At 46.9% G+C, this 27,084-nt stretch overlaps 1 protein-coding gene across 1 annotated transcript; it reads left to right on the top strand.

Annotated features, from left to right (window-relative positions):
- The first annotated feature begins 468 nt into the window (after positions 1–468).
- On the top strand, positions 469–25,330 carry HEBP1 (heme binding protein 1). Its single transcript, XM_044775159.2, has 4 exons — positions 469–759; positions 9,676–9,814; positions 11,140–11,320; positions 24,734–25,330. Exons 1-4 carry the CDS (start codon positions 682–684, stop codon positions 24,903–24,905), a joined length of 570 nt encoding a protein of 189 aa, XP_044631094.1. The 5' UTR covers positions 469–681; the 3' UTR covers positions 24,906–25,330.
- The last annotated feature ends 1,754 nt before the right edge of the window (positions 25,331–27,084 follow it).

Raw genomic sequence — 27,084 nt, 5'->3', positions numbered from 1 at the left:
GACTGAAAGGAAGTGGTAAGTAGAAGACTGGCTAAGACGCGTTTTCAATCGTCCAGATGAGAGGTAGGGGTCAGGGCCGGGGGCTAGGGTCTCCGTGGGTGGAGAGGCGGCAGTCAGGTGTCTCTACGGGCGGCGGGGGGCTACAAAGACTGTGACCCTGGGCCAGAGCCTTAGGGTGCAGCCCAGACAAGCACTCGAGGAATCTGGAGGCGGCTAAATTCGGCGCCCAGGTCCTGAGATCGGACTCGGCGGCGGACAGAACAGAGCGGGGGCTGGGCGGGCAGGAAATTCACCACCGCTGCCTAAGTCCTATTCGGGGAGAATCTGTTTCCAGGCTCCCCGCGAGCAAGTTACACTCAGTAAAGGAGGGGCCGGCGGAGGACGGCCGGAGACCTGTGGGCCCGCAGACCCGCTCCTTCCGCAGAGCCCTGAAGGGCAGCCCGGCGGAGGCGGGGGCGGGGGCGGGAGCGGAGGCGGAGCGCGGCCCTTCCCGCCAGTCCCGCGGCCGCGCGGCAAGCCCCGCCCCCGAGAGCTGTTCCGCGGGGCGGAGCCGGAGCCGCCCGCCCGCGTCCCTGGCCCCCGCGTCCCTGCCACCCCGCGTCCCTGGCCCCCGCGTCCCTGCCACCCCGCGTCCCTGCCACCCCGAGTCCGCCGGTGTGTCCGGAGCGCTGCGCCGGCATCATGTTGGGCGTGATCAAGAACTCGCTGTTCGGGAGCGTAGAGACGTGGCCGTGGCAGGTCTTGAGCAAAGGGGACAAGGTAGGCCCGCCGGGGCTGCGGCGGGTTCTGGGCGGCAGGCGGGCCGGGCCTGGGCGCTGTCGTGTGTCCATGCCCAGCGCTGGGCTCGGGAGGGCGGGAAGGGGGCGGGCTGGTGCGGCCGGGCCCAGGGCTGTGCTGGGAGCAGCAGGGACGGAGAGGAGAGGTGGATGGGAAGGGAGAAGCCCAGCTCGGGGCGGCATGGACAGCGCCTGGGGAGCGCATTCCTCCACTTAAACATTCCAAACATTCTGAACGTGTGTCTGCTGAGAGACCCTTGGTTGCAGAAAAGACTGGAAAAGTACTATCCTTAAGAAACTCCCAACTAGTGGAGAGCTGAGTATAAAGGAACAAGATCTGTGCTGCATAGAGGTGAAAGTGCAGGGCAGGGAGCACAGGGGAAGGAGCAGGCCATGCTGCCAGGGGATAAGGATGGGGCCTTCGCAGAGAAGTGCTTTCAGCGTGTCCTCAGGGATGTGTAGGAGTACGCGGAAAAGAGGAGAGCAGGTGCAAAGGCCCAGAGCTGTAAAATGCTTTGTTGGCCAATGGAACTCCGAGAGTTGGGTGCCTAGAATACAGGATGAGTGAGGAGAGCACAGTCGCTCCATTCCCCCAGATTTACAGCAGTGCTAATGCAGGCAAATTGGACTGTGCCCTGAAAACAAGGAGTCTGTCACTAATTATAATCTCCCCATGGGCAGGTACTTTGTGCACTTCGTGGCTGTATTCTTAGCTCCCAATTCAGTGCCTCATCTCTTAAAGGGCTGTGTTGTCTGGGGGCCAAGTTCCCAGACCTCGTACAGTGATGCACACACAAAAGCCCTCAGCTAGACTCTAGTCCGGACTCTTCAAGCCGGATCTATCTCTTCATCTGTCCGTATCTCGCTTTCCTCAGCTGTGGGGACCGAGGAGTTTAGCCCTGATCAAAGGTGACATGTTCAGCTGCCTCCAAGCAGCCAGGCGGGGACTGGAAATGAGTGAAGCTGGCTGTTTCAAACAGTAAGGCAAGGTGGGGACTGAGGCAAATGGCAGGGAGAGCTCAGGTCCCCGTCTACAAAGGGCAACTCCAGGCAGTTGTCAGGAAATGATGTAAACCAGGGTTGCCACATTTTTAAGGAAAACCAACAATCCAGAATCTTCATGTGAAATCTCTCAATTTAAAATTAACTCGTTCAACAAATAACTATTTGTTGAGTGCCAACTGTGTGCCAGGCACTCTTACAGGCAATGGGGATGAACAGTGGCCAAAACTGACAGCTATCCCTGTGCTCCTGGAGCTTATGTTTTAGTGGCCAGTGAACAGAGTAAGTCAAACGTATCAGGTGTCAGAGGGTGAGCAGTGCTGGGAAGGGGAGGAAGGAAGAGGGATGTTAGGGATGAGGCTGGGATTCTGAGTGGGGCAACAATGTCAATTTGAACTGTTGGCAACAGACTACAAATGTTTGTAAACACTGCAGGCCAAACAAAGGATCCATCTGTGGCCACATCGTGTCTGTGCGCATGCCAGTCTGTGCACTCGGCCTGGTGACCTCTAGGGTCCCTGTTGGCCCTGACACTTAAGAATCTGCGTGTTATTGACTGCTCCAGAGAGCTTTCCTTTCTGCGGTGGAATCAGCTCACTTAGTCTTTTGCGCTTAAGGACCATTTGGGATGCAGGCTGAGAGTCTTAACGACAACTGCGAATGCAGGCTGAGGGTCTGGGCTGGTCTGCTGCCTGGTTGCCCTCAGATCCCTTCCTCGCCCATGCTCTGCTCTCTGTGTCTCAGGGTGGAGTGGGGCCCCCCTGTCACCTGTTCCCCAGGCTCCACTGGTAGCTGGCTCCCAGCGAGGTTTGCCGGTGGGAGGCACTAGTAGGAGATAGGAGGATGGGAGGAAGGGAGCAGCAGGGTGTGTCTCCCTCACCTCTGCCCTGTCAGGTCTCTGGCACCAAGAGCTTCTCTGTGCTCCAGCTCTCGCCACATAGGCCACCATGGTTCTAGCTCCCACCAGGTGACCCAGGGATCTGAGCTGGAGGAACCAATGCACCTCCCTCCATCTCTCTGAGGGCACTTCCTGACCTCTAGGTTGCCTCACTGTCCCGTTTGGCATCTCAGCCCTTTTATTATCTATGAAATCACTTTCTTGAACCAGTGTGCCTTTGTGCAAAATACTCTGGTAGTTTCTGTTTCCCATTAGACCCTTACTGATACAGTGCCACCTGCCAGTGACTTTGCCTCCAGGGCTAAATGCATCTTCCCTCAACATTTGATGGGAATATGGGGCCACATGGGATATTGTTACCAGGCTGAAACAAATCATTTAACCTGAAAGAACCTCAGTTTCTGCAGCTGTAGAATATATAAAAATATCCTTCATATCTACTCCCAGAGTTACTATAAATATTAAATTTTTTAAAAACCTGAAAATGCTTTATCAACGAATGCACCCTAGAAATGTAGTAATATTATGTCAGAACTTAGCTCAGCTCCACTCTTACTAGCTGTGCATCATGGGTGACTTACTTAACCTCTCTGAAGCTAATCATGAGAGAAAATAACAATTCATGTCTTAGAAGATTGTTCTGAAGTTCAAGTGAGATAACCAATTAGGAGTTCAGTAAAATACCCAACACTTGGGTGAGCATGGTAACTATGCCACAGGTAGTTTGGGGTAAGCTACTTAACCTCCCAACCGCTCGGAACCCTGAAATCCCTCAACTGTAAGATGAGAATGACAGTGCCTATGTGACAATTAATTAGATATTTAAAGATACTTATGAACCTTTTTTTTAATATACACATTCAGGGTGTTTTTATCTTGAAGAGCCTCTCCCTGAAGTTCTCTCTGTCCCCTGGAAAGAGTGTGAGTCAGAAGCCGCTGTCCACTTTCCTGGCCAGAGGGCTGGCACTCAGCATGGCCCATGTAGCTCGGGTTCAGGGTCACCAGATGTTCAGAACTGATTCCAGGCACCTGGTGGGGAGGCCCAGGCTGCGGCGAGCCTTATCAGGTGCCTTCTGCATTGTTTGGGGAGGGAGGGGAACACACAGCTCTCCGTGTCGGATTGGCTGGGTCTTGTGGCTGTTCATAGCAGGACCGATGTTAATAACTGACATCTTTATGGTATTTGTTTCCAGCCTGCGCACGTTGGTTAGGACCCACCGCCTGGGTTTGGATCCCGGCTCCACCACCTGCTCACTGTAATTTGGGCACATTATTCACCTCTTGTGCTCCAGTCTCATCGGAAGTTGAAGATAAAAACACCAGCTTCTTCATGGGGTGGTTGGAGGGATTGAAGAAATGAATCCACGTAAAAATGTTTAAAATAATGCCTCACACGTAGAAAGTACTCAGGTTGATTGTTATTATTAATATTTTCTTACAATGAGAAGGTCGGCTTCCAAAATCAACATGTACACCCACCACGTAAGGTGGCAAGGAAACAAACAGACCTTTTAGAGGACCTTGCAAATCCCGTAGCAAGAGGCATTCTTGCAAGATCTCTGCATGGGACTTGAACTTGAACTTGATCAGGGTTCCCACTGAAAATTGGTGTTTGTGGCCACACGCCCAAATCCTCATCTAGTAACTGGCTGGGAGCAGGAGGCAGAGGACACAGGGCAGGGAGCGCTGTTATTATGGTCTACGTAACAAGGAGACACACTAAAGACATTAAATTAGAAGAATCAAATGTGTTAACAGTATTAACTTAGGTACTTTATTTTCTGCAGAAATAGAGAGAATTCTATTTAAATTCAGCTCCCTGGAGAATTAGGATAGTTTTATATTATCCATCTCTCAAACCTAAATTTTCACAGTGATCCGGTGGTTCAAATGAGAGGTTATGGACATGGATGCTGTGAAAAGAGGTGGTACCTGCCGTAGAACCGCCTTAATACCTTGTGACCCAGCTCTTCTCCAGGATAGACATAATTGGACGAGCTTCTCATCCCCCCACCCAGCTAGGGCTATTGTCTTCCTTGTCATTAGAGTAAAGCCAGGTTTTACTCTGCAGCCTCCTTTCCCACAAATACTCATACAATGCCTACTACATGCAAGGTAGCTACTAGATGCTAAGAGGTACAGTGGTCAACGATACAGACAGTCCCTGACCCCATGGGGCTTATGCTTGCAGATGGAGGTTAATAATATTGTTATTCAATTATAATGACAGTAACTATTGTGTTGCGAAAGTACAAGGGCCTGTAAGAAATATCACGGGGAATCTGTTTTCAAATAGCGTTCTCTCTGAGGAAGCGACTTTTAGGTTGGGACCTGTTGGGTAAGTAGGAGTTCATCAGGCAGAGACGGGAAAGGAATGAATACTCCAGGCAGCGGAAGAGGCAGGTGCAGAGGCCCTGAGGCAGGACCAAGGCATTGAGGGAAATAGCAGGCCAGTGAGGAGGTGCTCTGGGTGTGGCTGGCAAGGTAGGTAGAAGCTAGGTGATCCCTGGACCATCTGGGATAGGTTGAGACTTGGTGAATGAAGGCTTTTAGGCAGGAGATTTATTAACATGATTAGATTTATACAGAATTCCCCGTATATGTTCCCTGGGCGGTGTCAGCTTCATTCACAGCTTTAGTTACCCATTGCGGTAACTCCCCAATTTACATCCCTGGTCCAGGCTCCTGCTGAGCTCAGACCATGTGTCCAACTGCACCGTGGACAGTTTGCTCATCTGCAATAGGAGGCAGATGAACCAATGGATATGTAAGGCCCTTCCAGCTCTAGAGTTGCCTGCCTTTGGAGTTCATATTTAGAAAGGACCACTCAGGAGGAGGAGGGAGAGTTGAGTTAAGCCTTAGAGGATGCTGGGGCCCTTGGCTCTCTGAATCAAGCTGGACTCTCTTCTTGGCAGCCTTTCCTTCTTTGCTCTGGACTTTCTACCTGGGGAACAGGCTGAGAGTACAAATCTCCTACACCATTCCCCAGAACTCTCTTCTGCTCTGGGACTCCTCAGATTTAAGACTCAGACATCCTTGTGGAATCTTGTATTTAGATCACAAAAGTCAGTTGAACTCATTTGGGGTAGATGAAACTGACTTGCTGTCAGATCACCATCACAGGACTAATGCTTACAAAATCCAGCTCCCTATGACAGCCTACGAGTTCTTCAGGGGTCTGGTCCCTGCCAGAATCTCTGGCCTCATCTCTTGCACATCCTGCTTGACAGTCTTTTCTCCAGGTGTAATGAACCATGTGTACTCTTTGCCATCATCATACTGTTCTTCAACTCTTCTCTTTACCCCTGTGGTGCCCGCAACCTGGAATTGCCTCCCCTACACTATCAGAGCATTTGCTACATCTTATAATAACTAGGTAGTTCTTCTTACCACCCAACTAGACTGCCCATATCATATTAATCTCCAAATCTGAAGCACCGGACAGAGGTTTTCAGTTTATCAGTGAATCGATGCATCCGTGACTGAATGTCCAGTCAGATCATCTATAAGCACCTCAAAGTCAGCTTGACCTAACTAAACACGTAAACTCACGCACCCGTGCCCCGCAACTCACCTAAGTAGTCCTTTTCTGTGTTCCCACACTGCCTGGCACTCTCATCCCCTTAAACAAATCAGCAGATTGTGACCTGTTTCCCTGGCTACTTCTGTGAGACCACGCCTCTCGGGACGTCAGAGACCATGCCTTCCGTCTCTGCATCATAGCATCTGGCACAGTGCTCAGCACATGATAGATGCGCCATGGTTGTTGGTTGAATGAATTAAAGAAGGAAAGAAAGAACAAAGAGCGGGCCAGCTGTTTCTCCAGTGAGAGCTTGTCATTGGTTTCTCCACGTGTAAGAGAAGGAGCGTTAAATGACTTCTGATGCTGCTGTTCTGAGTTTGACATGGGCATACAGATATCTGTTAGAAAGAACTAACTCAACAGCTAAAGAGTGAGCTTCAAAACTGCTCACTTCCCCCCCCACCCCCACCCCCCCCCCACCCCGTGGCAGCACAGAGTCTTGTGAGAAGCATGAGACTACTAGAGTTGGGATTTGAATTCTGGTCCCAGTCTCACCATTTAGTAGCTGTGTGGTCTTAGGCAACTTGACGTCTCTGGTGCTTCATTTCCTCTTTGGTAAAATTCGTTTCGTTGGGTGAACGTTTAAACCACTTTCAGGCTGAAATTCTGTGATTCACAGAGTGGCATTTCTGGAATGTGAAAGATTATAAGTGGCAAGACTCAGTGGGACCTCAAATGAAGGGGGAGTCTAGTCCCTATGGTGACAGACAGGGCCAGAAAGAGGAAAACATCCCGAGTTTACATAACACAGTTTGCCACTGAAGGCTCTTTGGAAGCGTCAGGCTCACCATGGGGAGGGCCTCACTGCTGTCCTCAGAATCAGTAGGCACAGCGCCCCAAGGTCAAGGCCGATGTGCAAACTCTTGATTCTCAGTCTGGAGCGGCTCCCCCTCCCCCATGTGAAGGGAAGTTTGTGAAGCTGGCACCCAGGCTCTGCTTTCAGATTTCCCTGGCTCCTTTCTCATGACTTTCTTTAATTTGGTGTTACAAAAACAATAGGTATTTTTGCATTATAAATATAAAATTATAATATTAAGTGTACTTTTTTAGCCTATACAGGCCACTCACAGTCCCGCAGGCCTGCCCGCCTCCAGAGATTCATTATGTCCCCTTGGGAGATGAGACTCTTCAGTCTAGGATGTCATAGGAAAGCCTGTTTGACCAGCTGGGGGCAGCCAGGTCCTCCATCATGTGTGTTTTTCATAATTATTAGTAGGAGAGGCAGCTCCTTAATCAGTCAGTAAATATCTGTTGAGCACCTGACATATAAAGCTCTGTGGTATAATTCCTGTCCACAAAGACTTTATAGAAGATTTTTCAAACTGCACTAACATTCCATTACCAGATAGTAAAAGCAATATAGAACAAGTTTCTCTGCTTTTAGTGGAATAGAATAAAATTCACTGGAGTAGAGGGCCAGCCCCTGTGGCCTAGTGGTTAAGTTCTACACGTTCCACTTTGGCAGCCCAGGTTCAGTTCCCAGGTGCAGACCTACTCTGCTCATCTACTAGTGGCCATGCTGTGGCAGCAGCTCACATACAAAAAGGAAGATTGGCAGTGGATGTTAGTTCAGGGTGAATCTTCTTCAGCAAAAAAAAAAAAAAATCACTGGAGGAGAATAGAAGTAAACAGGATAGAAAGAAAGCAAGTATCAAAATATGCCACATCCAGAAAGGTAAAGTGTTCTTTTGTGAAACTTTGTTTCGATCGTGTGTATGTTCATGATAGGACATGTTGTAAAAATGTATTTCTTGTTATGGATTGCAATTTTCAGAGTTTGGAAAATGCTGCCGTGCAAAATGTTCAGGAATACAAAATCATGTCATGTGAGGCATCAAATGGCAACCAGGAGGAGGGTGTGAAGGAGAGCTGCTGTGGGAAAGGGTTCTGGCCTTAGGACAGAGACTCAGTGCAGAGCGTCATGGTGGCAGAGGACCACTGCCAGGGAGGAAGGATGTGTGGGAAGTGACAGTGGAGCTGGGCATCCAGGGGAGTTTTGTTGGTCGTCAGTGCTGTCAAGTAGACTAGATTCTGACTCCTAGCAACCCTGCAGAGCAGCACCTCACCCGGTCTTTTTGTACCACCCTCTCACCTTCCTGTGCTGTGTCAGACAATGCTCCACTGTTATTCATGGGGTTTTCAGTGCCAGTTTTTCCGGAAGTGGGTGGCCAGGTCCTTCTTCCTAGTCTGTCTAGTCTGGAAGCTCCACTGAACCCTGTCCACCATGGGTGACCCTGCTGGTATTTGAAATACCAGTGGCAGAGCTTTCAGCATCACAGCAACATGCAGCCGCCACAGTAGGACAAGCGACAGACGGGTGGTGTGGTTTCCTGACTGGGAGGTGAACCCCGGCTGCGGCGGTGAGAGCACCAAATCTTAACCACTAGACCACCGGGCTTTCAGGGAGTCAGGGGTGTGGTTTAGTGATGTGAGTTGAGAAGAATCGCATCTGGGAGTACAGTGTGAACAGAACCACTCTGATCCTTCTTGACCTGCAGCCCTGCTCCTGGAATGAGGCTAACCTTGGAGCCTTAAAGTTTTGTGGGATTGTTGTTCTATTTCTTTGTTTGCTTCTTTCCAATTTTTTCTTCTTCTCTTTTTCTGGATCTCCTGTTATTCAGATGTTGGCTCTCCTGGCTTGATCCTCTGATTTTCTTTTCCGTTTTCTACTTCTTTGCCTTTTTACTTGACTTTCTGGAAGATTTCCTTCAACTTTACCTTCCAACCTTTCTACCAAATTTTTCATTTCTATAATATTTTTAATTTCCAAGAGCTCTTTGATCTCTGACCATTCTATTTTTGTAGCATTCTGCAGATGTTCTGAGTGGTTTGGGACGCAATATCTCCTCCTGTCTCTCTGAGAATATTGATTATATGAAGTTTTTTCTGGTGTCTCTATAGCTGTAAAAAATATCCCAGAATCTATCTTTTCTTTTTTTTTTTTAAGACTGGGCATTTTTTAAATTTATTTTTAATAAATAAAATAATAGAGGAAGATTGGCCCGGAGCTAACATCTGTTACCAATCTTCCTCTTTTTTTTTTCCTCCCCAAACCCCCATACATAGTTATATATCCTTGTTGTAGGTCCTTCTGGTTCTTCTATGTCAGAGGCCACGTCAGCATGGCTTGATGGGCAGTATGTAGGTCTGCACCCAGGCTCTGAACCGGTGAACCCTGGGCTGCCAAAGCAGAGCGTGGGAACTTAACCACTAGGCGACCGGGCCGGCCCGCCAGAATCTATTTCTCATAGCCCTTTCTGCTGAAGCCTGTCTCTTCCACGCTGTCTGCATACCCAGGCTCATTATGGAAAATTCCTTAGCAGTTTGTGTCTCTTGTAACTGGACTATTACTGCTTCTAGAGTCGTCGTGTGTTGCTGCTTTATATCTCTGAAGCGCTCTGTATCCCTGTCTCTAGGAAGAAGTCTCCTACGAGGAAAGGGCCTGTGAAGGCGGGAAATTTGCCACAGTGGAAGTGACAGATAAGCCTGTGGATGAGGCTCTACGAGAAGCAATGCCCAAAGTCGTGAAGTATGTGGGAGGCACCAATGACAAGGGTGAGTCCCCCTGAAGGATGTGGCTCTGGTCTCAGAGGCGAGGCTTGTGTGCTCTCACTTCATCAGAAGAAAACACAGGGGAGGGGTCACAGGACACCTGTCCCTACCTGGTTCAGTGGCTCATGAACTTGCTGTGCTGCGTGAGCAAGGAATCTCTGGGGAGACTGCGCTGGCGCCATCCCAGCCTGCCCCTCACTTCATGGTATCCCTGCTCCGTGTCACTGAGTTCATGCTTCTCGCTCAGTTGTGGAGACATATGCTCTGGGTTTTTTAACTCTACAGCGCTTATGGTGTCTTTGGATGGGTTGACTGGGTGAAGTGTGCCCACAGCCTGCCAAGCCGCAGGGTGAGGCCAGCCTCTGACTTGAGACCTCCACACCCAGTTTGGCAATCTCAAGAGCCCCCTGGTAGCTCAGAGTCTATAGTGTACTGAGGCTCAGTGAGCACCGAGCGTGGCAGGTCCCCGCTCTGTTCTGGCAAACAAGGGGTCTGAGAATTCTTAGGCGGTCCCACTCTTAAAGATGTGGCAGTCTGTGATGGGTTCCTCCCTATTTTTAAAATAATAGGCCTGAAGTTTCAGCATACCGGTTAGCGTGTAAACCATATTTAAATATGAATTTAACTCATAAGCTCTCTAATTTGGCCTGTACTTTGGAATCACTGCAAACCCAAAATGGGTCAGAAAGTAAGGTGAAAAAGAGATGTCATGCTTAATTTTTAGGATATTTCTCAAGCTGATAATTTAGAAAGTTAGCAACTGGTATTAACCTTAGTAACATTTACTAGGACCAGAATAATCAGACTTTGGATAATAAGTCAACCAGTAGGAGGTCAAGAAGAAATCTTTTCCTCCTTAACACTGTCGTAACATTTTTTAAGAAGAAAATATGTATAAAAATTATAAAACTGATTAAAGAAAATCTTGAAAATAACAAAACAGCACCCCAATCCATCTTTTTTGTTACAGTCATTGTTGTGTTTTGAATGTATTTCTTTAGGACTTTTTAATAGACTTTTTAAATGTAGTCATAGTGTTTGTGCAATTATATATCCTGCTTCTGTTACTTATTTCATAATTATTTCCCACTGTTGGTAAATGGTCTTCTTAGCATAATTATTAATAGTTGCATTATATTGCATCATATGCCTGTAATTTACTTGGACATATTCCTATTTTGGACATTAAATGGCACCCAGTTTTTCACAATTATAAATTCTGCTGCAGTGAATATCCTATTACCTATAGCCTTTTCCATGTTTCAGATTATTTTCTTAAAATCCTGTCTCTAATACCCATCTCGCTCTGTGGGTTCTTATGTTTTCAGGAATTGGGATGGGGATGACAGTTCCCATTTCCTTTGCCGTGTTCCCCGGTGAAGATGGTTCTCTACAGAAGAAATTGAAAGTCTGGTTCCGGATTCCAAACCAGTTTCAGAGCAACCCGCCAGTTCCCAGTGATGACAGCGTGAAAATCGAAGAGAGAGAAGGCATCACTGTCTATTCCACGTAAGGAGACAATTCTTCAAGCATCCGGGGGTAGCACTTGATTTCCACACTGCTCCTTGATACCTGCAGGGAGCATTTGCATTATATTGATATTCTTCCAGTTTTATCGAGATATAATTGACATATAACATTGTATTTAAGGTGTAAAACATAATGTTTTGATGTATGTGTATATTATGAAATGATGACCACAATAAGTTTAGTTAACATCCATCACCTGACATATTACAAATTTTTTTTTATTTGAGATGAGAACGTTTAAGATCTATTCTTTTAGTAACTTTCAAATCTACGCTACAGTACTGTTAACTATAATCACCTTGCTGTACATTACATCCCCAGAACTAATTTATCTTGTAGCTGGAATTTTGTACCTTTTGACCACCTCCACCCATTTCTCCCCCCTCCCACTCCTCCCACCCTGCTGCCTCTGGCAACCACCAGTCTGTTCTCTGTATCTATGAGTTCAGTGTTTTTTTAATTCCACATATAAGTGGGAAAATATGGTATTTATCTTTCTCTGACTTATTTCACTTAGCATAATGCCCTCAAGGTCCATCCATGTTGTTGCAAGTGGCAAATTTTCCTTCTTTTTTATGGCCGAGTAATATTCCATTGTGTATATATATACCACGTCTTCTTTATCATTCACCTGTCAATAGACACTTAGGCTGTTTCCACATCTTGGCTATGGTAAATAATGTTGCCATGAACATGGGGTGCAGAAATCTCTTCAAGATAGTGATTTCTTTTCTTTGGACATATTCCCAGAAGTGGAATTGCTGGATCATATAATAGTTCTAGTTTCAATTTTTTTTTTTTTCAAAGATTGGCACCTGGGCTAACAACTGTTGCCAATCTTTTTTTTTTTTTTCTGCTTTATCTCCCCAAACCTCCCCGTACACAGTTGTATATCTTAGTTGCATGTCCTTCTAGTTGTGGGATGTGGGATGCCACCTCAATGTGGCCTGATGAGCGGTGCAATGTGCACACCCAGGATCCGAACCCTGGGCCACCGCAGTGGAGCATGTGAACTTAACCACTCAGCCACAGAGCCGGCCCGTCTAGTTTCAGTTTTTTGAGGACTTTCCATATTGTTTTCCACAATGGCTGCACCAATTTACATTCCCACCAACAGTGCACAAGAGTTCCCTTTTCCCCACATCCTTACCAACACTCGTTATTTCTTGTCTTTTTGATAATAACCTTTGTAACAGGTATGACATGATATCTCATTGTGGTTTTGATTTGCATTTCCCTGATGATTAGCGATGTTGAGCACTTTTCATGTACCTGTTGGCCAGTTGTACATGCTCTTTGGAAAAATGTGTATTCAGATCCTCTGCCCAGTTTTTTGTTTTTTGTGTTTTTTTGGTGAGGAAGATTGGCCCTGAGCTAACATCTGTGCCAGTCTTCCTCTATTTTGTAGGTGGGATGCCACCATAGCATGGCTTGATGAGCAGTGTGTAGGTCCACGCCTGGGATCTAAACCCACGAACCCCAGGCTGCTGAAGCAGAGCTCATAAACTTAACCACTATGCTGCCGGGTTGGCCCTCTGCCCATTTTTTCATTGGATTGTTTGGCTTTTTTGCTGTTGAGTTGTGTGAGTTCTTTGTATATTTTTGGGTATTAACCTCTTCTCAGATATATGATTTGCAAATATTTTCTCCCATTCAGTACGTTTCCTTTCCATTTTGTTGATAGTTTCCTTTCCTGTGCAAAGCTTTTTACTTTGGCATAGTCCCACTTGTTTATTTTTGCTTTTTTTTTTTTGAGGAAGATTAGCCCTGAGCTAACATCTGCTACCAGTCCTCCTCTTTTTGCTGAGGAAGACTGGCCCTGAGCTAACATCTGTGCACATCTTCCTCTACTTTATATGTGGGACTCGTGCCACAGCATGGCTTGACAAGCAGTGCATAGGTCCACACTAAGGATCTGAACCCGTGAACCCTAGGCTGCCAAAGCGGAACCTGAGAACTTAACCACTGTGCCGCCGGGCCTGCCCCCTATTTTTGCTTCTGTTGCCTTTGTTTTTGGTGTCAAATCCAAAAAATCATTGCCAAGACCTGTGTCAAGGAGCTTATGCCCTATGTTTTCTTCTAGGGATTTTGTGGTTTCACTTATGTTCAAATCTTTAATCCAGTTTGAGTTGATTTTTGTACATGGTGTAAGATAGTGGTCCAATTTCAATCTTTCACATGTGGCTGTCCAGTTTTCCCAATACCATTATTGAAGAGACTGTCCTTTCCCCATTGTGTATTCTTGGCTCCTTTGTCGTGAATTAATTGACCCTATATGTTTGGGTTTATCTCTGGACTCTCTACTCTGTTCCACTGATCTGTGTGTCTGTTTTATGCCCATACCATACTGTTTTGATTACGATGGCTTTGTAATACAGTTTGAAATCAGGAAGCATGATGCCTCCAGCTTTGTTCTTCTTCTCAAGACTGCTTTGGCTATTTGGGCTATTTGGTTCCACACAAATTTTAGGGTTGTTTTCTGTTTCTGTGAACAACTTCACTGAAATTTTGGTAAGGATTGCATCGAATCTGTAGATTGCTTGGGTAGTATGGACATTTTCACAATATTGATTCTTCCCATCCATGAGTGTGGAATATCCTCCCATTTATTTGTGTCTTCTCCAATGTCTTTCATCATCGTCTTATGGTTTCCAGTACAAGTCTTTAACTTCCTTGGTTAAATTTATTCCTAGATATTTTATTCTTTTTGATGCAATTTTAAATAGGATTGTTTCCTTAATTTCTCTTTCTAAATTTGTATTGTTGATGAAGTAAGAAATACTGAGAGCTGACAATTTCTCACTTTGACGTCTTCAGCCTACAGCACACAGATATTTGCATTGTATCTGAGTAAATGCCTTTGCCAGTGGCCAGATTGACCTGGACACAGAGAGTTTAACCTCAGCTTGAGCTGAGCACCTGTATTAGCCGCCACAGGGTTCTGGGAGCCTCAGAGAATGTCTAAATCAGGCTGTAGTTTGGGGCCATGAATACATGGGGAGCATAAAGGCCCAGGGTTACCTCCTTCTTACCCCACTTTCCCCTTGAATGCCAGAAGGGCAGGGAGTGTTTGCTGGAGCTGGATGGCCACCCCCTTAGTTATTCATGGTCTGTGGTCCTTAGAGCAGAGCCCACGCGCATCCTATTATCATTCTAGTCCTGTTTCCAAGGCCTCCTTTGGGGTCCTGTTCGCTTGACTGCAGAGAATAACAGGTGCAGAGGGTTGCACGTTTTTATTCTTTGGGCCCCAACCTCCCCTCAGAAGCCAGGTCTCTTCTAGATCATCAGTGACTCCCCATTTGTTAAAATCCTACTGGGTGACGGGCACTGAACCATGTGCAGACAGAGACCAGGAGCTTCACTGGTAGTAACCATGGTGGGGGGGTCAGTTCTGTTCTAGAACAACCTCATGAAAAAGAAATATACAAATATTGCACAGACAGCTTCTGTCCACTTCCAGAGGCTTCCAGACTTAGTCATGTGGCTGCCCTGCTCCATCTCTGCACCTGAGGGTGCAGCTTCCTCTGGAGCTAACACTAATGCTGAGAATGTGACCCTGGCTGCCCTGGGCCGGGCAGTCCTGGGCCAGGTGACATAGGGCACCCCAGAGGACAGAGAGTGTACTGCAGCCAGGCAGCTAGCCTGAATAAGGATTCCGGTCCTTATTCAGATTTTCCAGCCTTCACTGCAGAGGCTGCAGAGAAAGCAAAGTAAAGAGTATCTTTTCCCAGGGCAGGGACTAGGGTGGGGAAGCAAGGCACCTATGGTGCAAAATTTAGGGAGGCACTCAGTCTCACAGTTGTCCAAGCGCAGGATGGGCACCGAGTGAGCGCCTCCTCAGATCTTGCACCTGTGTCTCTGCTGTCTCACCCTAGTTCCTGCTCCATCTTTTCCATCCTCTTTCCTGTGTCTTGGGAGGCAGCCTGGCATAATATAAGGAACCAGTCTATTTTGGTTTGCATCCCAGGATGATGCTTGGGAAGTTACTCAGCCTCTTCAAGACTTAGTTTCCCCATCTGTTAAGTGCTGGTAATAACACCTGCATCATAGGGATTATTGATAAAGAGTATCTTTCAGTATTTACTAAGATACTGTTTACAAATTACTTAATGTTTATGACTTGTAGTAGGGTTCAGAAATTACTCTTTCCCTCTGCCCCTTCTTACTTCGTAAGGAGTGAGGTTGACATGATAAATCAAGTCACATAAGGCTTCAAGCAGATGAGATTAGCTTCTGACCATTTGTTTTACCAGACCCAGGAGTTGGTACAATTTCTTTCTTTTGTCTTTAACTTTTTAGTATGGAAATTTCAAACTTAGGAAAACATAGAGAGAATGTAAGATATTGAAGCCCTATGTGTGCATCACGCACCTTCAAAGATGATTAACTCAAGGCCAACTTTGTGTCATGTGTACCCTACCCTGGGTTATCTTTAGACGAATTCAAGACGTGTTATTTCATTCATAGATATTTCAGTGTGACTACTGAAGACTTTTTAAAAATGCAATCATAATATCTTATTACTCCCAAAATTTTAACAGCAATTTGTTAATGTTATAATAACATAAAATATCCAGGGTTCTAATTTCTCCTGTTATCTCATAATTTGTTTTTACAGTTTTTTTGAATCTGAATCCAAATAAGATCCATCCATTGCAATTGGTTGGTGCATCTTTTAAGCCTTTATTAACCTGTAGCTTTTCTCACCGCCGCGCCTTCTCATTTTTCCTTGCCATTTATGGGTCATTTGTCCTATTGTTTTCTGAATTTTGCTGATTGCCTTTATGTGCATTTTATCAGGTGCCTCTGCCCCTGTATTGCCTGTAAATTAGTAGTTGGAAGAAGGGGGATGATCGGATTCAAGTTTGAGTTTTGAGCAAGGATATTTCATAGATGGTGTTGCGTACCTCAAGTAGGGGCTCATAACATTTGCTTGCGTCTGTTTTTGTGATGCTGGTGACTGTAGATGCCAGGACCCAGATGCCTTGTTTCATTAGAGGTTGTAAAATAATGTTCTCTATTTTTCCTTCTTCGTTTATTAGCTAGAATACTTCCATAAAGAGAAACTTCCCCTCGTCTACTATTTGGCTTCCCTGAGATAGAGTCAGAGAGAAAAGGCAAGATACCTTCTCTTTATTTATCAGTTTTCAGAATAATGGTTTCATTGCTTAACATCGTCCAAAGGGGAGGTAGTGTTGATCTCTGTTTTTTGAGTATCAATATAAACATAGGAATTTAAACAGAATTGATGTGTTTCAGTTCTTTGCAGTTATTATTCGTATTGATGCTCAAATTGTCCCATCTTTGGCTAGTGGGAGACTCCTCAAGTTGGTTTCTTAGTCTTTTGACATGACCCTGGTGGTCTGTGGCTTCCTTGCTTTCTGGTGTGACAAGATGTTTCAAGCACATCTTGCCATTTCTTGCTCTAGAGCTGGAATTAACCTTTTCTCCAAGGAACCCTGGTTCCTTATGGTGAGAAAGGGTATTTCTTTAAACAGTACTATGAAAGCTAGGTCTGTGGAAGTTTCCTTTTAATTCTCTGAAACCTAAACAGATGAAAGTGACAAATATGGTAGCTAGCCTGGCTCAGTGAATTTTTTTTTAACCTAACGTATGGTCCTAAGTTAGCATGTGGTCATTCCTCAACTACCCACTTGGTGTCACTGCACAGTCAGATGTCATTTAAAAGTACCTTACTGTGGAAGGCCGAGTTAATGAGGTGGTAGAAGGCAAAAGTACTATTTCAGATACACAGTGAGTGCCTTAGATACAAAATTAATTCTAAAAGGAAAGCCTTGGGTCCTTAATTCAGACTTCCTTTTTTATGACCTTCTGAAGGGATGTCCACAAAAGGATTATACATTTATTAGCAGTATATAAGTACTTTTTAAATGAATAGAAGGCTATGAAAAATAACACTGTCAGAATCGTTTTAGTATTCACACGAGGAAATAGAATTTTGCTCGCACTTAAATGAGTGGCCACATCGCAGACCACTGTCCTCCCTCTGTGTTCCATAAAGCCCATAGGTCAGAGCTGGGCCTCCTCAGCGCAGGTCAACACTGGCTTCAGCAGAGACCAGCAGTGGGAGAGGCTGGAAGGTTTTAATGGAACTTTCATGGTTTTAATGAAATGTCTGAGTATAAAGAAAAGAGTTGGAAACGAGGAGTTCATTGTCAGGGTGACCTGTGCTCCCATCTCAGCTCTACCACCTAATGGCCCCAGGACCTGTGGCATGTTACGGAGCCTCTCCATGCCTCAGTTTCCTCATCTGTAAGATGGGGGTGAGAGTACCTAACTCAAAGGATTGTTGTGAGGATGAAATATGCCATCTGTAAATGCCTGTACTATGCTAGACATTAGCTAGACACTCGGTAAATGTTAGCCGACTCTTCTCTTCTTGACTTCACCTCCCTTGGAGAATTAGATAAAATTTTACTAGAATTAACAGCAAAAAAAAATCAAGCTACTGCAGATACCCTTGACTTCAAACCTCAACTCTAAGGATGATGAGTTTTATAACTTTGGGCTTTGTGAGCTTCAGTTTTCTCATCTATAAAATAATGCTTATGGGGCCGGTCCGGTGGCACAGTGGTTAAGTTCGCACGTCCTGCTTCAGCGGCCCAGAGTTCGCCACTTCAGATCCCGGGTGTGGACATGGCACTGCTTGGCAAGCCATGCTGTGGCAGGTGTCCCACATATAGAGTAGAGGAAGATGGGCACGGATGTTAGCTCGGGGCCAGTCTTCCTCAGCAAAAAGAAGAGGATTGGCAGCAGATGTTAGCTCAGGGCTAATCTACCTCAAAAAAAACCAAAAATAGCACTTATGATGCGTTGTTGTCAGGGGTCACTGAAGTTATGCGTATGACAGAACTTTGTGAGCTGTGAGGCACCTAGGGTTGCTGATTTTGTTTCTCTCTCTAAATGACCAGGCCCTGACTGAGGCCGCTAGCAGCTTGGGAAGTTCCGCCTAGAGGAAGAGAAGTTTGGAAGAAAGGGTCCAGCTGCTAAGCCGCTAGGGTGTTCCCGTATTACCGCTTAGGGAGAGCTACAGACCAGCGTTGGCCCAGTTCCTACATAATTCCACCACCCATCTGTAACCCCAGGAGGTTTGGCCTGCTCAACACCCAGGCTTTCTCGCTTCAATTCCAAGGGGCCTCACCTGACCATTCTATGGAAAACAGCATCCCTCCGTCTCTCCTCCTTTGCCCTGCTTTGTTTTCCTTCACATCTCTTATCATCACCTGCCTTATGTACCTCTCTTTTCATTCATTTATTGTCTTCTCCCTCACTGGAGTGTTCTTCACGGCAGGGCCTCTGGCTCTTCTCTAATATGTGCTCAATTAAAAGTTAGTGAATAGGGGCCAGCCTGGTGGCGTAGTGGTCAAGTTCACGTGCTCTGCTTCGGCGGCCTGAGGTTTGCAGGTTCAGATCCCGGTCATGGACCTGGCACTGCTCATCAAGCCACATTGTGGCGGCATCCCACATAAAATGGAGGAAGATTGGCGTGGATGTTAGCTCAGCGGCAATCTTCCTCAAGCAAAAAGAGGAAGATTGGCAACAATCATCCTCACAAAAAGAAAGAAGAAAGTTGCTGACTCAATAAACGAATGAAAGTCTTGGCCATGCCTTCCCTGCACTTCTGTTTTTTTTGCTTTTCTCCCTAAAGACCTTGGTCCCCTCCCATAGCTTCAACTGTCACCCTTTCATTGGTCATTCTCCAACCTGACCTCTGTCCAACTCCCTTGAATGTCTTTTCATTCATCAGACTCTATGTGGAGACTAAGGTGAGGCCATTTACACGTTCACTCATTCACTCAAAAACTCACTATTCAGAATTCACTTATTCCTGATATTTCAGGGTTGTGTCGTTCCAGATATAAGAAGTGATATCTGTGGATTGAAATTACAGGGAAGCGTATTTCTACTCAAAAATAAAAATGTTCTGGCAGAAAGTATCTACAGTAGAAGGGACAGATGATGAGGTACTGAAGTCCTTGCCCTGGAGGAATTCAAGCACCATCTGGACAGACATGTGACGATTATACAATGTAACGTTTGTACTAAGTGGGAAGTTCGGTTCCATTTGACAGATGTTTATGGAGCACCTCTGATGTTTAAGCCACTTCACCTCTGAGAGCCCTGCCCTGCCAGTGATAAGATTCTGTTTCTAAAACCTAGTTCATCACCATTCCTTTCCCCCAACAACCAGTCTTTTACAAACTGGTACTTGAAGGGGCTTCAGTCACCGCTTCTGGGGGGTGAGCCCACTTCAACATGGCTGATGCTGCCTTCTCTCTCAGGCTCCAGCCTCAGATTTCCAGCTCCCCACAAACCTCCTCAGGTGCCTCCCAAATCAGTGGGTCCAAAGTAGAACTCAGATTTCTGCCCCAAATCTGATCCCCTGTGTTCTGTCTTCCTACAGGTCCCTTCTATCCTCCTACCCATCCTGTTCCAATGTCATCCTGACTCCTTCACCTTCCACATCAGTTATTGGCCAAGCCCTAGTCACCTCCTCGCTGTGCCTTCCCTTCCATCTGCACTGCCACAGTCCTCATCACTTCCTGCCTGAACTATTCCTGTGGGCTCCTGCTTGTTTCTGGTTCTTCCACCTCTGCCCCTTCTAAGTCGTCCTTTGATCACCGCCAGCCCTAAAGCACAAGACCAGTCGATCGCACTGCTTCTGCTCAGCTCTGGTTGTAGGCCTCGGGCTCACACTGGGGTCGGGACCAATGCCCAAGCCAGTCGTAAATGAGAAGGGGTCCTCAAATGTTTAACCAGGCAGTGGAACGAAGTAAAAATGCCTTGTCGTGGCATTTACAACATGGCCCTTCACAAAGTAGCCCCATTCCGAGTGTCCGCCTGATCTCAGGGCGTCCCACCCGCACCTCCCAGCGCCCCCCTCACGCACACTCACACACACATGAACATCCACTTCCACACCTTCACTCGCATCCACCCAGCTCCTCTCAGACCCCCTCCCCAGTCTCTGCTCACTGGAAACTGTAAGGACAGGAATTTTTGTTGTGTTGCTCGTTGCCAGAAGAGACGCTCAATAAATAATTGCTTAATATCACATCCTCCGTTACGCCTTCCCTTTCCGTTCTAAGCCAGAACCACTCATTCTCTATTCCCCATCCCCAGCGTGTTCCGTTCGCACCTTCTGCTTCCATTCTAGTGCTTCCTTGGCCCTGTACAATCTTTATGTGTTTCCATCCTGACCACTACCGTTAGACCTCGAGAGGGGAGAAAGCCATCTTTATCCTCTCTGCAGCTCTGTGGTGCCCAGCTGGTGTTTTGTGCTCAGTGATGCTCCCCTCAGTAAGCGTGGTTTCGACTGACTGAATGAAATACCTTATGGCGTTAAGCTTCTTTCCTGTTGACATGAAATTATCAGCTCCTAGTCTTAGACTTCCTTGGCCTAGCACAGAGATTCATGCAGATCCTCCCCAAATTTGGGTTGACTTGTTGATTGTTAAAGTTTTAGGCCCAGCTGGCTGGTCAGGCTCAGAGTCATTCCATTTCTCTTTCTGGCTCGCTGGGTGCCTGCACCAGCTACTCCCTGAAAATAACTCATTATGATTTTTTGCCTCCTTGGACCAAAGCCTCCATCTGCTCCTCCACCTCAGTGACGCCTGCGGTATCTCCTCCCACCTCCCCTAACTCATCCAGACCCTTTTAATCAGTTCCTTTTGTGTTTCTGGAGTCCTGGGCATGTGCGTCCTTCCATGATTCCTACGGTCACCCAATTCTTTGTTCGGAATACTGAGCTCTGACGTTGGGTGAGATGAAATACAGTGCCCTGCAGGAGGGCTCCTTTGAAGATGGACACTTAGAGACTTGTTGACAGGCTTACAAAAATAATGTATAGATTTCATGTTTATTTCCTTTGAGGCGCTCAAAGCACTTTATAGCATTCCTTAACTGGCGCATCTGGAGGGCTGTGGGCACTGTGTGGTTATGCTCCTTGCACGGCTTGGAGGATCAGCAGGGGGAATGAGGCGGCCGGTCCATGAACACAAGCTGAGGTGCCAGGTCTGGGCTTCCTTCATGTGTCAGGGCTGTGTGCCCGGGAGCCTTTGGTTTCCTGGCTTATTTCTGCAGTTCTCGGCTCGGGGTGAGGGTGAGCTGGTTCCATCTGTAGTGAGGAGAACACACATGTCTGTTGCATAGCACACCCGGCTTTGCTTGTTTTCTAGTAGAATGTTTCCATGCTGAAGCAATAGGAAAATCTGTGTCCTCATTTCCAGTATCTCGGTCAGCCTGGGAATAATATACAAAGTTGGGTTTTTCTTTCCGGTAATGAATTCAAGAATCCCCGAATGATGACATTCTCCCTGTCACTCTCTGCCGGGTCTCCTTGTACTTTTCAGACAACTCCTTCTCCGTGGCCCCTGCCAAGTCCTCTCCCTCTGCCACCACTTGGGGACTAGGATTCCCAAGAGCAACCTACTGACCCTCGGTGTACTCGCCGTCTAGGCCTCGTCTCCCTCCTGCCATGATTATAGCCAGTACCGACTCACTGGTGGCTCCCACATATCTGTCACTAGACCCATCTGTTTCCCAAATCAAGATCTCTGAGTCCAGTTCTTTCCCAAGTCTAAGGAGCTTGTCACAGTGCCCAACACACACGTAGGTACACAATAATTGTTGCACCTTCGCAGAAGCACCTTCCTATCACTGTACCCAGAAACCAAATTATTAACCCCCCACACCCCTCCTTGCCAAAGGAACTCTTCAGCCTGGGATCCCTATTCTGTTAGTGGCATCGGTTTCCCTCCAGAGACTTAACTGGAAGCCTTGGAGAACCATTGACACCGCCCCCACCCCGACTTCCCCTCCACATCCAGTCCCCTTTCAAATTTGCCTTTATTCAGGCCTTTGTCATCTCACACTTGGCTGTTCCTGGGCTCCAGTGACTCCATTTCCCCCGTCCCTCCACTGCCACCAGAGGACTCTCTCCAAAATGCAATGTGATCATGTTGATCCCTTACCTTAAAACCCCTTTGTAAGTCCACCTTCACATCTAGGATCAGGTTCAGAGTCCTTAGTATGGCATTCAAGGCCCTTCCCAATGTGGCGCCAGTCAACTCCCTTTCCCTGTTTGAATTCCCACCACTGTCCACTTGGTATGTGTCTCAGATCTCGTTGTATGAATGAGTGACTATGGAGGCAGGCCTACCACCCTGAAGACAGTAAATTTAATCGTTTATCCCAGAATTGTTCACTCAGCCAAGGGTCTAATGAGTGTCAGGCACTGTGTTCGGTGCTCAGGATACACAGTGGACAAAAAGTGACAAAGATACCTGTCCTCATGGAGCCTGTATTCTACCAGGGGACTCAGACCATACACAGTGAGCACAATCAATAAATATATAGTATGTTAGAAGGTGCTGAGTACTGATAAGAATAGAAAGAAAGAGAGAGAAAGAGAAAGAGAGAAAGAAAGAAAGAAAAGAAAAGAAAGAAAGAAAAAGTAGGACAAAGGAAGAAGCAGAGGGCTGGGGTGTGGGGTTACAAGGTTAAATCAGGTTTTGAGAGTAGAACTGAGAAGATGAGCTTGCTCATTGAGCCAGTTCTTTATTGTTGGGCTCTCTTCCTGGGCTCATGGTAATCCCTTAGATTACCACCACGTCCCTCACCTCCGGAGTCGGGGAATTGAGTGGCTGTTCTGAGCAAATTGCACAGTAACAATAAACGCTCCTGTTTGTTGTGAGCTCACTGCGTGACAGACACTGGGCTGCGCAGTTTGCACAGTCTTTTCCTCTTCAATCTTCACAACAGCCTTCTGAGATGGATCTTCTCCTCCCAGTTTAACAGATGAAGGACCTGAAGCTAGAGAAATTAAAGCATTTTCCCAAGACCATGAGCTCAAAAGTGGCAGAGGTAGGATCTGAGCACATAACATTTTGCCTCCAACTGATGAATGAAGATGTGAGGACCACTCCTTTGGAAGTCTCCCAAATCCGGTAGCTTAAAGAGCCAGCCTTATGCATTTTCACAGAGAATAGTGTAGTGTCACAGCACGAGAAGGGGCTGCAGAAAGCCCTCGGCACCTGCTCCCACGTCCAGCGTTGAATTTGTTTCAGGCGGGGTTCTCAGTCTATAGCCACTCTTCGAAAATAATTCCAGTGTCGTGCAGGCTTTTATTGCCAGCACAATTCTTCCTTAATGTTCATTCTCTGTCTCCTTATCCAGTTTCCTCTCATTTGAGCCTCAGTGAAGCTAGAGCTCAACTTTCTTCATCTGCTTTATAATCTTTCTTTGATAAACTTGAAGCACCAAGCCGCCTCTATTCCAAATTGGTCTCAGCTCTGTCGTGTTCTGTAGCTATTTTCTAGACAGTAGAGTAATCAATGCCTGAGAGATGGGCGTTTTCACATCAGTAACCCTGTAATCAATGTGCTGAACGCTTGCTGAGCATGACTCACCACTTTAAAGGAGCAAAGCATGAGTCAAGAGGACCCACCGAAGATCCTGGATTTGGCCTAATCGTGGCCTGGTGCAGATTCAGACTTTTGAGTCATAGCGCTCATTAGAAATGGGGATGTATTTGACTCTAATAAAGATTTGAATACACCCCCACGTTTGGAGTGGTGTATTTAGGGTAAGCCACAGGATGAATTTTGGAGCATAGGCAGATGACGTAAGGAGCAAATACTAATCTTGAAAAGACAAGCTGTATTGCTTCTCTGTCCCCACCTCTGTCACCAAGAGAAAAGCCTGATTTAGGAAAAGCCTCTTTACTTACTAGAAAAAGAAGGCTTTCATGATTTAAGCAGAAGAAAAGATTTATTAAAAGTGATTTCTTTATTTGCGGCATGCGTAAAGCTTGCCCAAGGGCCCTCCCAAGACTTCCTCGGGTCCCTGCCTTTGGTGGCTCTGCTTTTTAACAAAGCTGCTACTTGTCAGTGCTCTGACGGGCTCACTCCTTAGAACTGCTCTGCTGTGGGAGGAACAGTAGCTGCAGCTCCACCCCGACTCCCCTTTTCCTCCTCCTTCCCCAGCTGGAGACAGAGAGGCAGAGAAGAGGACGGCCCGGCCGGCCAGCAGAGGGAGCTAGAGAAAAAGGCGAAGGCATCTCTTTGGGAAATTTCAGAGAGGGAAGCTCACATTTAGGACGGGACTACTGTTTCAGGCTCTGCGTTAGCGTTTTTCACATCCATTATTGTATTTAATGCTCACAACAACCATGAAGGGAAAAAAGAACATATCTCAATTTTACAAATGAAGATCTGAGAGTGAGAGAGGTCAAATGTGCCCATCTAGGAAGTGGCCGATCCGCAGTCTTGCCACTATAGCATGCTTGTCATAATAAGAGGAGGGAGGGACTTCCCCCTCTCTCAGAGACCGTGTCCTTTCCTAACCATCCCCTTGCTCTTGTATCCTCAGGCAGTTCGGTGGTTACGCCAAGGAAGCCGACTACATAGCCCACGCTGCCCAGCTGCGCACGGCCCTGGAGGGCACAGCCACTTACCGGAGTGACATCTACTTCTGCACTGGGTATGACCCTCCCATGAAGCCCTACGGACGTCGCAATGAGGTCTGGCTGGTGAAGACATGAGTGGGTCAATGAGCCGGCACTTCCTGGATGTGCTTCCGTGTCCACTGCCTCGGGGGCAGCAGGGGGCGCTGCTCCACTGTGCGCCCGCCCGCTTTCCTTCAAAGCCACTTACTGCCAATGTTCTGAAATCAGCTTGCTCCGTGTCCTCAAGCTCTTCTTCTCATGGTGGGAAATAATTCAGCCAAGATAGGCAGCATTTCTCTGATTGCTTTAGAAAATTCTATAGTAGACCAGAAACACCCCGGGAGCATTTTCCCAGCTATCTGGTCACTAATAACTGATTTTTTAAAATTTATTGAATCTGTATTTTTGCTATTGAGGGGAAAATGTGATTTGTGTGTGATCTTTCCTCTGTGATTCTCATAAGAACTTTGTCTAAAAAGAAAACGAAAATAAAGATCTTCGAGTTAAACAGCTGAGACAAATCCTCAGTATAATTATTTCAAGATTCTACAGTCTTATAGATAACGTAGTTCTGAGTACCACTGATGGTGTTTACTGTGGCAAGAATCCTGTATTTAGAGTCCCAGGGTCCTTCAGAATATAAACCCAAAGGTCCCGGGAGGAGGACATGCACCACGTGCTTGAATGTCTCTGAATCGGAGACATTGACCTGACTGTGTTGTAAAGATTCCACGGTCATGCGTGGAGGATCATATTTGCAGCTGTGGTCCACGAAGGGTTCCGGGAGTCACAGAAATAAACTGAGGAGAAAAGTCATCGTACTCTGGGAGGCTGGAAACCTGCCTGGACGATTTATTCAGGGTGATGCGATCAGATTAGAAAACGCTGGGGTCCACTTTCATCAGCTGAAGAGGATAGAAATGAAAGAAGCAGCGTGCAGTTTGCCTGCAGAAGGAGAGGGGGCCTGAGCTGCGAGGGGGAGGTGGGGAAAGTAGGTGAGCTGGAACAGAGTATGTGGGTGAGCGAGTGAGGATGGAACGGCCTGGTGGGTCACAGGGCATGTGGATCCTCCCAGGGGGCGCCAGAGCCGCGACCTGTCAACACCCTCCCTGGGGCAGCTGGAAAGGTTTTCCAGAGAAACGCACCTCAGCACCATCTGCAGATTACTACACGAGTGGGAGACCTCCATGGGCGCTCATGAGAGAAGAAACAGAAAAATGAGCTGTAATCCTCCCCATGAAGCGCTGTCATTGGACATAAAGTGGGGTTTGATAGAGAGGAACGAGAGCTCTGTCCTCACCTTCCTGGCAGCCGTTCAGAACAGCGGTCTCTTCTGAGGCACAGGCTGTGCCTGTTTCTGAAGATCAGTGGGAAACCACCTCGGCTCCCGAGCCTGGACCACCTGTCAGACACCATCCTGGGTGCCATACGTGCCCCCGGGTGCTCCACATACACGCTCTGTGAGGGAGGTGCTGTCGTGATCCCCACGCACAGATGAGGGGGCTCAGGGTCCTGCAGGCTCACGCACTGAACTCACAAAAGTGCAGCCACAGGGGCCTTAGCTCATGGCCCAGAGTTGGAATTTTATCCTCAGAAAAATGACAAGGAAGTGAATGGCTTTGAGCAGGAACTGATACCATCATGTTTTAGAAGGAAAATTCTGTCCTCAGTGTGGAAAATGGATTGGAAGGGGATGTAACTGGAGGCAGGGAGACCAGTACCAAGACCATAAGTAAAAGATGATCGAGGCCTAAATTAGTATTATGGCGGGGGGATGGGGAGAAGTGGAGAATTTGGAGAGAGAAATAGGATCCACAGGATGAGGTGATCCAGAAGTGACTGAGATAAGGGAGAAGGGGTCAAGTACCACGCCTGGGGTTTTGGCTTGGGCAGGGGGGTCGGTGGGGCTGCCGCAATCTGAGGTGGGGAGCACAGGTGAGAAGCAGGTTGACTGGGGAACAGGGTCCACAAGAGAATATTTAGGCCTGTGGAGCTTCCAAGTGAGACTGTCTCGTGGACAGTCGGAAGTATAAGCCGGATGCTAAGAGGAGAAACCTAACCTGGAGACGTACGTGCGGATGTCAGCAATATCTAGATGGGGTGGAGGAATTATGGGCTCTCCCGGGGAACAGCTTTGGAGGAAAGAGAGAAGAGAACCTAGGTAAGAATCCAGAGGAGCCCCACTATTTGGAGAAGAGCAGAGGAAATGAGCCTGACAAAGACCCAAAAGAAATGACCAGTGATATAGGAGGAAAATCAAAAAATCAAAGAAGCA

The sequence above is a fragment of the Equus asinus genome, chromosome 22, assembly GCF_041296235.1.
Source record: "Equus asinus isolate D_3611 breed Donkey chromosome 22, EquAss-T2T_v2, whole genome shotgun sequence".
NCBI classification, from domain to species: Eukaryota; Metazoa; Chordata; class Mammalia; order Perissodactyla; family Equidae; genus Equus; species Equus asinus.
Note: the sequence above shows the minus strand (reverse complement) of the source record. Positions and strands in the feature narration are given on the sequence as shown.

Excerpts from the sequence above, each read along its gene's own strand:
- HEBP1 (XM_044775159.2), top strand. The coding sequence starts at position 682 with ATGTTGGGCGTGATCAAGAACTCGCTGTTCGGGAGCGTAGAGACGTGG. Across the intron at positions 760-9,675 it reads TCTTGAGCAAAGGGGACAAG|GAAGAAGTCTCCTACGAGGA; the intron begins GTAGGCCCGCCG and ends CCCTGTCTCTAG. Across the intron at positions 11,321-24,733 it reads GGCATCACTGTCTATTCCAC|GCAGTTCGGTGGTTACGCCA; the intron begins GTAAGGAGACAA and ends TTGTATCCTCAG.